The sequence below is a fragment of the Oenanthe melanoleuca genome, chromosome 12, assembly GCF_029582105.1.
Source record: "Oenanthe melanoleuca isolate GR-GAL-2019-014 chromosome 12, OMel1.0, whole genome shotgun sequence".
In the NCBI taxonomy this organism is placed as follows: domain Eukaryota; kingdom Metazoa; phylum Chordata; class Aves; order Passeriformes; family Muscicapidae; genus Oenanthe; species Oenanthe melanoleuca.
The window spans coordinates 15,063,370-15,076,663 of record NC_079346.1 but is presented as its reverse complement, the minus strand read 5'-3'; the positions used below and the strand labels follow the sequence as shown (position 1 = coordinate 15,076,663).

General features: G+C 43.1%; 1 protein-coding gene across 7 annotated transcripts in view; it reads left to right on the top strand.

Annotated features, from left to right (window-relative positions):
* The window catches only part of LOC130258497 (6-phosphofructo-2-kinase/fructose-2,6-bisphosphatase 4), a 50,289-nt gene extending 38,611 nt beyond the window's left edge, over window positions 1-11,678 (top strand). For 2 of the 7 annotated variants that reach the window (XM_056501906.1, XM_056501901.1), the window contains exons 13-15: window positions 1,131-1,195; window positions 1,606-1,683; window positions 4,207-4,476. In XM_056501906.1, coding sequence (XP_056357881.1) covers window positions 1,131-1,195; window positions 1,606-1,668 — 128 coding nt within the window. In that variant the 3' untranslated portion in view covers window positions 1,669-1,683; window positions 4,207-4,476. Of the gene's footprint in view, window positions 1-1,130; window positions 1,196-1,605; window positions 1,684-4,206; window positions 4,477-8,930 lie in introns of those variants that run through there. The other 5 variants (XM_056501907.1, XM_056501904.1, XM_056501908.1 and 2 more) reach the window with 3 other exon arrangements.
* Window positions 11,679-13,294: the final 1,616 nt, after the last annotated feature.

Below are 13,294 nucleotides of genomic sequence, written 5' to 3'. Positions count from 1 at the left end.
GCCAGCAGCAGGCTCACAGCTTGTCTTGGCTTGCTCTCAAGGGTCACAGTGAATCTGTGGACAGAGAGATGAGTAAGGATCCTGCTCCAGTGGGAGATGTGTGCTTTTCCTCCTTAAAATCTGTTTTATGGTTCACTATTTCTCTGAGTTCTGGCCCTCCCACAGCGTTTGCTCACAGTCTTCCTGACAAATGGGCTTGAAAAGGACAGGCTTCCCAAAGGGAGGGCAAATACTGGCCTTACTCATTAATTTTTATTTTTTTTAAAGTGCAGTGGCTTTCTAAGGAAATCCCTTTTTTCTGTCATGGAGCAATTCTGGGGAGTGTTTTACGACTTCAGGGAATAATTGAGGAGAAAAATCTGGAAACCTGCTTGTGATAGAGGATGGACTCTGATGTCTCAGAGGAAGTGACTCTTAATGTGTAGAGCAGTGGTAGGTTATAAAAGTCATGTTTGTGTGAGATAAGCCAGGGTTTGGCAATCAGGAACAGCTTAAAGTGCTGTGCCCATGGTGTATGGAGTAATAATATAATTCACTAAGTGGATCAGTTTACACTATCTTGGAAAAAGTTGTTTCTTCTCACTGTTTAATTTTTCTTGCCTCAATGGCGTTTTGAATTTTTGGATGTAAAGCAGAAGTTCCCTTTCAGGAGTCAGCTTTGAAGTTCTGTTTAGCTTGGGGTTAAAACCATTTTTCTTGTATAGAGGAATGGGGGCTGCTGACAACACACTGTACCTTCTTGTAGTTGTTTTTATGTTTAAGAAATGAGAACAGCATTTATCTTCTTAGAATTTTACTGTAATACAGAAATCTAGGATGTTCAAAACACAAAAAGTTACAAATAAAAACTTTCTCACTGAATGTTCAAAACTTCTAAAAAAAAGGTTTTTTTTTCCCAAGAAAATAATGATAATGCTAAGTTGAGGAGGTGGATTATCAAACTGACAATAATATTCATCCAGGTGGAGCATATTAGTATATGTAGCTTTAGGTCTTTAGAATTCAGGAAATTCTGGTATAAATCAGAAGGGGAAGGTGATTAACCTTTACCATCTCAAAATTAGATTGCATCTTTATTATAACTTCACTTTCAAAGCAGATGTGTCTAAAAATGTGTTTTCTATCAACAGGATGTAAAGTAGAATCTATATTTCTGAATGTTGAAGCTGTAAACACACACAGAGATAAACCTGAGGTAAGAATATTTTTTGAATTGGAGAACTTGATGTAATGTACTGTCTGAGCTGATTTCCATTGTCCTTGTGGCTACAATTGATTTAATAACTCAGCTGAGTGTATTTTATTTTACATATGAATCTTTGCTACTGGTTTACTGTGAGGGGGGAGCAAATTTTTCATTGGCTGAATTTCTTATATGTGAGTTTAAGCTGGAATAGTTTATCTTTGAGAAATGAGAATTTGAAGATGTGGTGTCAGGCTAAAAACTGTATAAAGTTCTGCCAGACTTGGTAGCTCAGCAGAAGTAGGTGTAGTCCACAGTTATGAATGTGTTATGAATGCCACACTTACTTTGGGGAGAGAAATCATCAGCTTTTTCATTGCTGTATGAAAAAGAGGAATTGATGATGTCACCTGTGTTTTAAGCCAAAGCTGGAGAGGAAGACTAGATCTCAGGAAACAACAGGACAACCGGGGGAAGGAAATTGAGCGTGTGTGTGAAATGTAAGTGCAGAAAAGATGTCAGCCCATAGCAGCTCTGTGCCTCAATGTCCACCTGAGCTCAGACTGATTCTGCTGCTTGTGCCAAGCTCTTCCTTTGCTTTATCCCAGAGTTGTGTGAAATGTGTCATGGTTAAAGCTCTCTGGTTCCCGTGCAGATCCTCAGGCTCGTGCCACTGGATCTGTGCTGAGGTATGGGGCAGTGCCTACTGGTGAATTGGAAGTCAGTTTGGTTACATGAGAAAAAAGGGCTGTGTTTGGTTTTCAGAGCAACAGTTTATGGTGAAAAGGAATATAGTGAGAAATGAGGTTTTATGTGTGTATTCAACAAGGCATAAAGTGCCTTTTGTAACTGAGGGTTCATTTTTGTGCAGAATCCCTGACAGAATTCTTTGGTGAATTCTTCTGCCAAGTTTTGTTTTAATGACTTGGGTATTCCAAGTTCTGAAAATACTGACTTTTGGATGTTTTCTCTTCAACAACTGCATTGCATTATTTCCTCTCTCCTCCTTTTCCTGCTTTATCATTCTGCTTTGCCATTTTGTATCTTAGTTTATCATTTTTAGGAAATTCAGTCTCTGTTTCTGCAGTACCTCAGGCTGGAGAAACACAGTGAAAATCCATGAGGGTGTCCTAGAGCAGTAGGTTATTTGTGTTAAATAATGTAGGTGAACATCTTTAGTTTGGCTGATCAAAATATTAGTGCTGAATTTACAGCTTGCTAAAATGTTGCTGAAAATGCCAGTCCTCTAATTGAAGAGGTTTATTTCAAGTGACTCTCAACATGTCTAGCAAGTGATGTGGCCATGCTGGCACTGGGTGCATGTGGAGGATCATGAAGACATTGCAGTGGGCTCAAAGAAACAAGACAGATTTGAACAGAAATAAATTGAGTGAATGAATTTTATAAGAAGAGAAAAAAGGAGTAGTGGCATTTTCCTAAAAACTCCTCAAATGTTCTTCTCTCTCTGCCCCAAAGGAAACCCAGCCTGGTGAATGTGGATGATGTTACCCTGTTCAGGTAGTGGGTCTGAATGAAGGACTAAGTTGGTCCTGTCTGCATTTAATTGCTGCTCAGAGGACTGTGGAAATTTCAAAAGCTTTCATTTCTATCACCTACAAAAATGTTAATTAATTGTATAAAATTAAGTTTTCAAGTAGTCTGAAGTGAAAGCATTTAATTGAATACAGTGCCACATAACAGCATTGTTAAACAATGAAACTATTGGATTGAGAATTGCCCAGTGTGCTGTTCTGTGACCCACCAGTCACTTGCAGTCTGTGCTCCAGAACAGTGCCCTCCTTCTGGGCTCAGCTGAAAAGTCTATTTTGACATGGCAGAAATGCAGGCAAAGCTCTGGGGTGTTTGTTTGTGGAATGTGTGAACCTCAGAGTACCATAGTGATTTGTCTGGAGAAGATTGAAGCCTTTATTTGTCAGCACTGTAGTGGCTGAAGTTCTGACCTTTTCCAATGAAGGAGTCTATGGTCTTTTACAGAAAATAATTCAGGGGAGTTGCTTCAGCTGTTGTTGGGTCCCTTCTTTGGACCAGAAAACAAGTGCTGGGGTGAAATGTCTGCTTTGCACATCTGGCTTAGTTGGTGAATATCAGAGAGGGGATTGCTCATACCAGATTTCCTTTTTTATTTTGTTGAAGGGACATGGGGGAGGGAGATGTTAGTGCAAGGTGAGCTGGCTTACCACAGTGTGGAACAAGCAAGGCTAATGAAACCCATCAGCATGAAGTTTAAGGAACTGGCAATGGTTTGGTCTCTAAGGAACTTAGAGCAGTTTACCATGCTCTGCTGTCTTGGTAGGAAGGAGAATACCAATTGCACAGGCCTTTGGGACATGCAGGAGGTGGTGCCATTGCAGATGTGATTCCTGACATGTTTGGCTGCACTGGACTTGGTTTTATTTGTTTTTGAATAATTGAGTGCTGTTTTGAATGTCATTGTTTTTCTGCAGACTCAGCAGAAGGAGATGAGATCTAGTTGGTGTGATCAGCCTTAAATGGTTAAGGTGTCTGAGAATGTATTTTTTATTTTTGTTAGAGGTGTTACATTGCCTATAACACAAATATGTCAAAAGCCTTCTTTTGGTACAGAAGCATGTGGCATATTCAGTGAAACACTGAAAGTTTCTCAGTGAGATGATGTGTATGTGATGATGCACAGGATAAGGTGGATTCCTACTTAAGCCTGTAAAAGATTTCCTCCTAAATGTGACTGATTTGAGCTTTGGGTAGTGCTGTCAGCAAGGGACCTGTATTTAATTGCTTCTCAGAGGATTGTGAAAATTGTAAAAGCTTTTATTTTTTTTTTTACTGTAAATACATTTTCATGCTGTCTCATTCTGGGGCCAGTGCTCAGTCTGCTGCATTCTTGGGATATGGGGGGCTGAAACCATCTCTTTTTCTCAATCAACCTAGCTGTGTACTTGTGAAGGGACCTGATTGGTGGTTTTTTTTTTTTTTGGTCTTATTGCTGCATGATAAATATTCTCTGTATTTTTGTTATTATACAGAATGTAGACATTTCCAGACCAACTGAGGACGCTCTTGTAACAGTCCCTGCTCATCAGTGAATTCTGTGTGCTGACCAGCTATCAAACTTGGGGTGCTGTTTTCATCCTGCTCCTTCAAAATAAATTGAAAAACTAATCGTTCCAATCACTTTGAAATAATAAAAAAACCCAGCCATACCCAAACCAAACTCATAATCCAAACCAAATGTTTGTACAGCACATGACTTGAAAAAATTTATCAAATAACAATAAAACTGTTGCACTGGCTAATTTATTGTGGATGAATAAATCAAACCTTGATCGGCTCTCACTGGAATGCTGGTTTTGTAAATTGCTGTAATTTAAATATCCTGCAGCATTAAGCTTTATTGTAATAGCCAGCAATCATTTAGTGTTAGTTGCAGTGTATTTATGAAAGCCATGAAACACAACACATCCTGTGTGAGATAAGAAAGTCAGAATTTGTTTTGCCCAGCAGAGCACCAGTATTATCTGTTTCAATGCCCTTGGGAGTGATTGGACTGCCATGTAGTGTAAAATAACAACCCATAATTACTGTAAATCCATAATCCCACTGATCCACAGCACTAGTGCTCTACATGTGCTAATTATTGATGTGGTCTTGGAGCAGAGTAGCAAGTTTTCACTTAGTTCCAGGACAATTATTCAAAGAACAGGAATGTGTATAAGTGTTTTTAATATGCAACTTTTGTTAACAGCTGTTCTGCATTAACCAGGCTTTAGGGTTTGGCCGTGGGCAGAAGGGATTTTAAATTCCCTCTTTTCCTGCTTTGTGTGGATGTGGGTGATGGAGCATGCTCTGCCCCAGCTGCTCTCTACCCAGATTTTATGTGGGCTCCAATAAGCAGTGCTGACCATTCCACAACAGGGAAGCAGAATTAGCCAGGGGATTTTGTAGCTGGGTAGTGGCTCCAGTAGATGCAGATCTCAAGCCAGCAGAATCCCAAACTGTATCATAGGAAAGCCTCTTGCAGGAGAGAGGAGACTGCAGGCTGTGGGAGAGGTGGTGCCTTTCCCATGGTGTTCTGTGGGCACCATAAAGGCTGTGGGAAGCACCTGTGCCATGGAGCAGGTAGCACTGAGCAGGGAAAGGCAAAAAACCACTGAGCCTTGCAACTCTCTTCCTTTTAGTAGTGAAAATAAGTAGGACAGTGGGTTGTGAAAAGCTTTTATCTGTTGGGTTTCTCAGGTGGTATGTTTTACCCAAACCAGGATTTTGGGAAAAAAAAAAAGGTTACATATCTGCACTTCTAAAATTGTAGTGAAGTCTTCAGAAGTTTATAGCAATTGGGGGTGTTTACCATAACCAGATAACCTTCTGGCCAGAGCTTCCTACTTGGTGTTTAGTTAAACCACTGTCCCTGGGCTGAAACTGAGAGAACCTGGATCATTTTCCTGTTGCTGTCATGGATGTGATGGTCAGCGGTTGGTCACTTTTCTGTGTTTAATTGCTGCAGGTTCTGGGCATGAGCTTTGCTGGGAAAGGTGCCCCAGAGGAGCACCTGAGCCTGCTGTACCCCCTTGCACACAACAATGAGTCTGGTTGCTCTTATCTGACATTCCTGAGGGATCACAGGGATGCTGGCCCCAGTCAGTACTGAGGAGACAGCTTGGAGTGCTGTCACCTCCACAGGCCACAGCTAAGGAAATACCATCCAAATGAAATTAAATCATTGCATTTCTGATGGAGCCAAAATCTGTGCAGGCGAATGCTGTGGAAAAACTGAGTTTTGCTGCTTGCAAGAGGATGGCTTGGGCTGTCAGAGAAAGTTGAGGGGGAAGATGACAGGAGCAGGAGCTTGGCCAGAGAGGAAATCCAAGTTTGCCTGTTGTGTGGCTGGTGGAGGTTGCAGAGGGAAGGAAGCAGCAGGAGCACCCAGGGCCCTCCATTCCTGCCAGCTGCTGCCAGCCAGGTTTCCTGGGGCCATGTCTGCAGGCTGTTCTCTGCTGAGCACTGCACTCACTGTGCTGATGTGTGCAACACAGTGAAGGGGGTGTTTAAGAGCAGAATGCTCCTCGGGGTCTCCTCTCAGCAGGGTTGCTCAGCAGCCCTGCTTTGTCAGTGAAAGGAAGGCCTGATGCTGCATGGGGGGTGTCAGGGGTGGTTCATGGCACTGATTGCTGAGGGGGGGCTGGCTGATAGAGTGCTGGGTGTTTATATTGTGCTGTTTATTTCTGTGGTTATGGCTGTGCTGGCTCTTGTCTCCAGAGGTTCCTCCTTTAGCCTGTGGGAGCCTTTCTGCAACATCTTCCTGTTCTGCTCTGAAGATCACATGTAGCTGAGTCACACAGAAAACAGGGCCTGTCCTGTTGGAGACCCACAGTGCTTCGGTGGGGAGGCTCTGTCCTGTAGGAAACAATGTACAAAGCCAGGGCATGATGAGAGCAGCAGCAGTGGTATAGGAGGGTATCTGAGTTAATCTGTATTCTTTGAGTCTTTCCAGGAAAGACTGGGTCAGACTGCTCCTGCCTGGGGGAGCAGCAAGCTCCTGCTGGGGCTGGCCAAGGAAGAGGGTGTATGGCTTGGTAGAAACAGAATTTGGGAAAGATGTGTGGTTTTTGTTCCTCCTCCTGTGTTTCCTGGGCTCTCCAGACCATGTTGCTGGTGTGGGGCTGTTCCCAGCGTGGTTGTTTGTCCAGGTGTGCTTCGGTGCCAGGCAGTTGCGGGGACCTTCTGGTCCCAAAAGTAAGGCTGAAATCTCTTCTGAAACCTTTCTGATCTGAAACCTTTCTGAGCAGCAGCACTGTCCTTGTGCATGGCTTTTCCCTCACAGTGCCCATGGCTGTTCTGGAAGTGGGTACAGTCCCAGCTGCCATCATCTCATCTAATGGGATTCCTATGAGTAGGAATCCACTTACAGTTAATGAGGATATTGGTCCCTTTCTAAGCCCCTGTTCATCTGCTCTCACTGCTGGTGGTTGTGTATATTTAATAAACCCTTGGGGGTGTTTATCAGGGTTTATCCCAGTTTTCTTCCTTCAGTGTGACAGCTCAGCACACTTTGCTTCCACAGCCTGTTTGCATTTGCTCAAATTCCAGCTGTTTTTTGCTTTCAGCTTTCTTGCCTGCTTATCAATATTCTCTTGGGCCTGTTTCAGTTGTTGGAATGCTGCTTTTATCCAATGCCTCTCATTGAGTGAAATAAGCTGTATCTTCTGCCTTGCCTTAATCACCTCATCTCCTTTTAGCTTCATTTTGAGCTGCCTAGCTCTTGCTGCTTGTGGACTAATTTCCAGTACCTCTGTATTCCTGATTTTGATGCTCCATTTCATGCTCCATTTAATTTTCTTTGAATCAACATTAGATATTCAGCTTAAAAGATTTCAGCCAGTATCCTGGGAGTGCCTGTGGAGACCTCTCTGCAGTCACAGGGAAATTTTAGATATGTTGCATCAGTTGCTAAGAAAAACACAAACACACCAAATGCCAGCATGTTCTTTTGGTTTGGGTTTTTTTCCTCCATGACCATGCAGAATATTACTTGTTTTGCCAACTCCTCGTGTTCTTAGCAGATACTGATACTTTCTGATGCTTTCCTCTTGCTGCAGAAGAGATGCTTCTTGTAGAAGCTTCTTTTTGAAATAGGGTTGTTGCTTTGCTTTCCTTCAGAGAGGTGTGAGAGTGGGTTAGGCTGTGGTGCTGATGGGTGCAGAGATTTCCAGTACCTGGGCAACTCTGTCCAGCAGCATTTGCTGTGTGTGTGTTCCCAGAAACCTTGGTGTGGTGTTTGTGGTGGAAAATGGGGATTTACCCAAGGGCTTGAAGGCTGATGTGGATGTAGAAGAATTAGTGAGGGCAGAGCAGTGTTGGCAGAATTCAACCTCCAAAGAGAATCTGGTACTGCTTGTTTATATCCTGCTCTCCTAAGAAATGGCTGAAAATCTAGAAACTGGGATTGGGGAGGGGATTGAGTTGCTTTTTGAGTTGGTGAGTTTTGACTGATGGGAGTTGTGTGACTGGATGTGCTGAGAGGGCCCCTCACTGTGAGCTCTCCTTTCCCAGGAGTTGGACTGGAGAGACTTGTTTTGAATGTAAACTCTAATAAATGGGGTTATAAAACCATTGAAGCATTCCCTGATCTCAGTGTGACATCTGCCACATGCCACATTTATCCCAAAGTGCATTTAAACTTTTTTACCAGCTCTTCAGGAAGTTATTCAGAGTTCTTTCAGTGATTTGGCTTTTATGGCTGTTGGTGTTAAGGAATTATTTCCTGGAGTGTGCTTGGAACAAGGAGAGGTGGGCTTCCCTCCCTCAAAATTTTATTGATGCCTGTGTGGTTTTGCAGGGTTCTGTTTTTTCTTGCACTACATGCATAAAGACTGGGAGAGACAGTGGGTTAGAAAAACGTGGTAAAGGTAGTGTTTAAAGGAAAAAAGGGTTTTAAAAGCTGTAACACTGAGACCTGCAGCTGGTGTACAGGGACCAATTATCCTGTGTGATACAAGTCTGAGGGATGCATTTCACTGGCAGCAGAGATCCTGGTTTTGGCTGTCTGAGGAACTCTGTAAAGCTCCTGGCACTGGGACGAGGTCCAGACCTGGTTCTGGCTCCTGCTCAGGGGCTGGGACCTTTCCTTGTGTTTTACAGAACATTCTGAGTTACAACTTGCTCACCTTTTATGTCACGTAACAGCTGCATGTCCGCCTTGGAGACCTTTGCTTTAAAATTTAATTTTTATTTTTATTTTTTAAATTTGCAGAATGTAGGTGTGAATAGATCAAGAGAAGAAGCTTTGAGGACAGTCCCCACCCACCTATAGCTGCAGCTCCCGGGGCAGCAGCCCTTCCTCCAGCAGCTCAGGGCCCGGCGGTGTCGGACGGGACGGGACAGGGTGGAGGCGCCTCCCCTGCCCTTCCAGACATTCCCAATGTGATTCCGCTGCTTTGGACAAACCTGTGCTCGTGGATAACTCAAAGGTATCAGTAACAAGATCGTGGGAAGCAGAGCAGAGTTGGTTTTAGATTTTCCTTCTGTAAATTTGTGCAGCTTCCGTGGGTTTTTACTGTTCGTCTGTGGATCATGCAAGGCGGTTAATTGCCCGTGTTGATTTTACTGTCAGATTTTAACTAGATTTTATTTTCTTTTGTAAGTGTTTTTTCTAAGAGTTCTCTTATTTTTACTGTGAATGATTGCCTAGAATTACATGGAGTTTTTTTGATGGTGTATTTAACATGGGCAAAATTCTACCTTTTGAGCACTGGAGACTTCATGTTGCAAAGCTCCTTTAAATGGGGGAGCCCATCAGTTCTGATAATTGTTCTATGTTTTAAATTGAACAATTCAATTTAAATTTAATTGAACAATTGAATTGAAATTTTGGTTTGTCAACCACAACTTTAAATTTTCCTGCAGCTCACGAGGGAAATGTTCCCTTTGGAAAATTAAAGCATTAAATCTGGATTTGGTACCTGTGAAATTCTGCTGTTTTAGCAAGATTTTAACACTTTCCAGAGACCAAGTGTATTTTGGAGGGCAGTGGGGGGATATGAGTGTGAGTGACAGCTGGGGAATGAATCAAGAGAGAGATGGAGAGAGACACATCTTTTCTGCTGCAGATATGGGAGGGGATGAGCAGCTTTTCTGAGTCTGAAGGGAGGGGAAAAGCTGCTTGCCTTGTTAGTGTTGTCATTATATTTTTAGAGAATTTTTGGAGTGAATTTCAACATAAGAGTATCTGTTTCTCTTTTATAGTCACATTTAATACGTACATCAGGAAACAGTACAGAAAGGTTAGGTGAGTTTAACCATCCTAACAGCTCATGCAACAAAAACACCAGGTAAATTCTGAAATGATTTTTAACATGGCACACCTGCCTTATATTGTTTTTAAGCACCTTCCATCATCCCAATTCTTCATTGTTCTTTTATGCCTAGTGAAACTCCAGTGCTAAAAATGGAATTTTCTGTGCCTGTCAAGGTCACAACCTTTTAACTGTACTAAATCAAAGTGTATTTTATATGTGTGTTGCCAGACAATTGAAGTGAGCTGCCAGCACTGCTGCAGGCTCTAGCTCTGCAGTGAGAAGAACTGTTCTTTGGTAGCTGGCCTGTGTTTTTTCTCAAGATTCTCTACAGTTAATTGAGCTTTTACCATGTAAGTTGTTGGAGTTGTTTTGTTTTTTTTCTTTCCTGAATTCCTGTGTGAAATACCAGGCCCTGGTAACATAGTTTTGCAGGCAAGGGCTAAATTGTCTTTTGTTTGTGCAGGGTTTATAAAAGAATGTGCTGCTGTTGTGATTAATTTTTTTTTTTAATAAGCTAAATTCAGCAATATATTCAGCTCTGGAAGTAAGCCATAGTGCATTTCTGGGTTCTGTTTCAGAGGAGGAATGACCAGGAACACTTGCTTCAAGCGCTGCTGTCTAAAGCTTTGTGTGTGTGTGTGTGTGTTATGGTAATGCCCATTTCAGACCTTTATTAATTCAGCTGTGGCCCATAGTTTTGTGGGGTGAGGAGAGAGCCTGCCTGGCACTGCTCAGAGGAGTGGATTTATTGATGTGTGGTTAACAAGGCCACCTTTGTGGCACAACTGAAGGAGCAGTTTCCCCTCCCACTGTGGTGTGGGAAAGCTGGGCTGTGTCCCAGGCAGCCCTTGCTCCTCTGCTGGGACAGGAGGGGTGGTTAAACAGTTTTGACACTGAGAATGCCAGCCTTTATCTGTAAAAATCCCAGGAGGCTGCATTACAAACGTGGGATTTTACTGGCAGATTGTGAGCTCAGCCCTGGCTAAAGAAATGTGGGCAGCAATGTTTCCCCCAGTGAGAGCTGAGCCCAGGGTTGCTTCTCTTTGCTGGTGAGCACAGCTTGAAGTGTCTCCTCTTCCCCTTTGTTTTACCTCTCTGATCTGTCAGAGGTGCTGTAACATCCTCGAGGCTACATGTTCTATGTACAGTAGGTATTTTTATAGCCTGCTTTCAGATATACTGTGATGATTGTTTTACTACAATGGATGTTCAGTAAAAAAGAGTTGTATACAAGTGTAAATAAACTATTGTGCTGATACTTGAAGAGAAAAAAAAAATGAAGTTGTTGGTTCTACGGTAGGAAGGTACTAAATCAGTGACTGCATCTGACCCTGGCTGGAGAGAGCAGGTGTAGATGATGAATGTAGATTTGAGCTGAATGTAGATTTGGAGTGATGGGTGTAACCCTAACTGCTGTTCTGGGAAGGCACAGTTAAGAATTGCAGTTAATTGTCACTTTCTAAAAGTGTATCCCCGACTCCTGACAGAACAGTCACTGGCAGGGGAGGGGAAAACCCTTGTCCTGACCTTCTGTGTTTGTACCATTTGACTGCCTCTGTTCTGTGTGTGCCTGGCTCAGATGCAGTCTCTCAAATGGGATTAAACTGTCCTTTCTTACATCGTTGGCCTTTGTTGTGATCTTTCAGACAAATGTAATCATTTGACCTTTGATCCAAGTAATAAAGATCAAATGCTACAAGGTGCACTCTGTGTTTCTTTCCATGTCCATTTCCAGCGGCTGAAGTGCCAGGTGAGTGTTCCTGAGCCTCAGCAGGGTTCCACAGCTTCACAAGCTGCATTTAGGGAGTTTAGATATCAATATAAGGATTAAATTAATTCACCCTGTTGTTGCTTTAGTGTGACAAATAACTATAATTTAAGTAGGAAACTCAATAATGGAGAAAGTTGGAAGACTGAGGAAATAAATGCATGCCTGGATTTGCACACAGTGGAGGAGAAAGGTAAGACTTTATTAATTTACCTGGTCACTGGGATTAAGATCTGCTCTACCCTCTCAGACCTACACTGTTGTTACATTGTCTTGAACATGCTGCTGGTCTTTTGAGAAAACTGAAAACCAACAGCCAAATGCTGCCTGTCACTACAAGTTTGTATGCAGAGGGGAGCTGGAGGGCATTAAATTTGCAGGGGTACTTATCCTTCAGAATGACCAGGACAAAATTAATTACTGCTTTGTGCTCTTAGAATTTTCATGTCTTGCTGGTTGCAGCCCTCCAGGTGGTAACCACTTGTCTCTTCTCTGCTAGGTGGGAGGAGTGTTTTCATAGTTTAACTTCTTTGTTGTAGAGCTTTTAGGCTGGTTTCTGGACAAAATGCTTCAATAGCTGAAACTTGCTGTAGTATGAGGATGACCCAGAGCCCGTGGGTGAGTGAACCCAGCTGGTGCTCACAGGTGCCCCTGGGATGCAGCAGTTCTGCAGGGGAGGTGGAGCAGCTCCCCAGGCTGTGATTTCCTGCCTGTGCTGCCAGGAGGTAACAGTGGTGCAAGGCAGGGCCCTGTGCAGGGGCTGAACAGGACAAGGAGATGGAGGAGCTGCCCAGCAGAGGGAGGGGATCTGTGCCCCTGTTCACCAGTGCAGTCAGGCACAGCTGTGGCAGCAGGAATGCTCCTGGTACATCAATCAGATGCCAGCTGGCAGAGTTGCTGTGTGAAGCCTCTTGAGCAGATCTGGCACTTGTTATGCCAGAGCAAAGCAGGTAAGTACAAGGAGCCAGCATTCCCACAAGGAATATTTACTACTGCTTATCATTTGTAACAGCTTCTTCATTTGCAAATACCCACATGTAACTTTTTATCTAGAAATGTGTTTTTGCTGGGGTGCAAGGGCCCAGCACTTACCTTGGAAAGCAGAATCACTTTCTGGTGAAAAACAGCAAACCAGAAGTGATTCTGTAGGTTATGTGGAGGGGAAAGGCCCAGGTCCTGCTCTCCTGCAGCACCTTGCAGGGCACTGCTTGTTCCTCTTGGACTGGGGTTGGTAAGTTTGGAAATGCCAGCTGTGTTCTGCCCCTTCCAGCCTCAGTCTGCTGCAGGCTCAGATGGCATCCAAGTCATGCTGGCATTACTTGAGTTATTACAATAAGCTAGAGTTGTTCTTTAGGAGCAGAACAAAGCCAGCAGTGTATTTTTTTTTGAGTTTCTACAAAATATGGCAGCTTTCTGCTGCTCTTTGAGCAGGATTAACAGTCTGAAAATATCCAGACGCTCCAGGCTGCTCCTAAAAGTCCTGTAGAATTCCATAACTCTTGTTATGACATGTACATTTTTTCTGCCTGCTCAGTGTTGAGAAAATCAAAT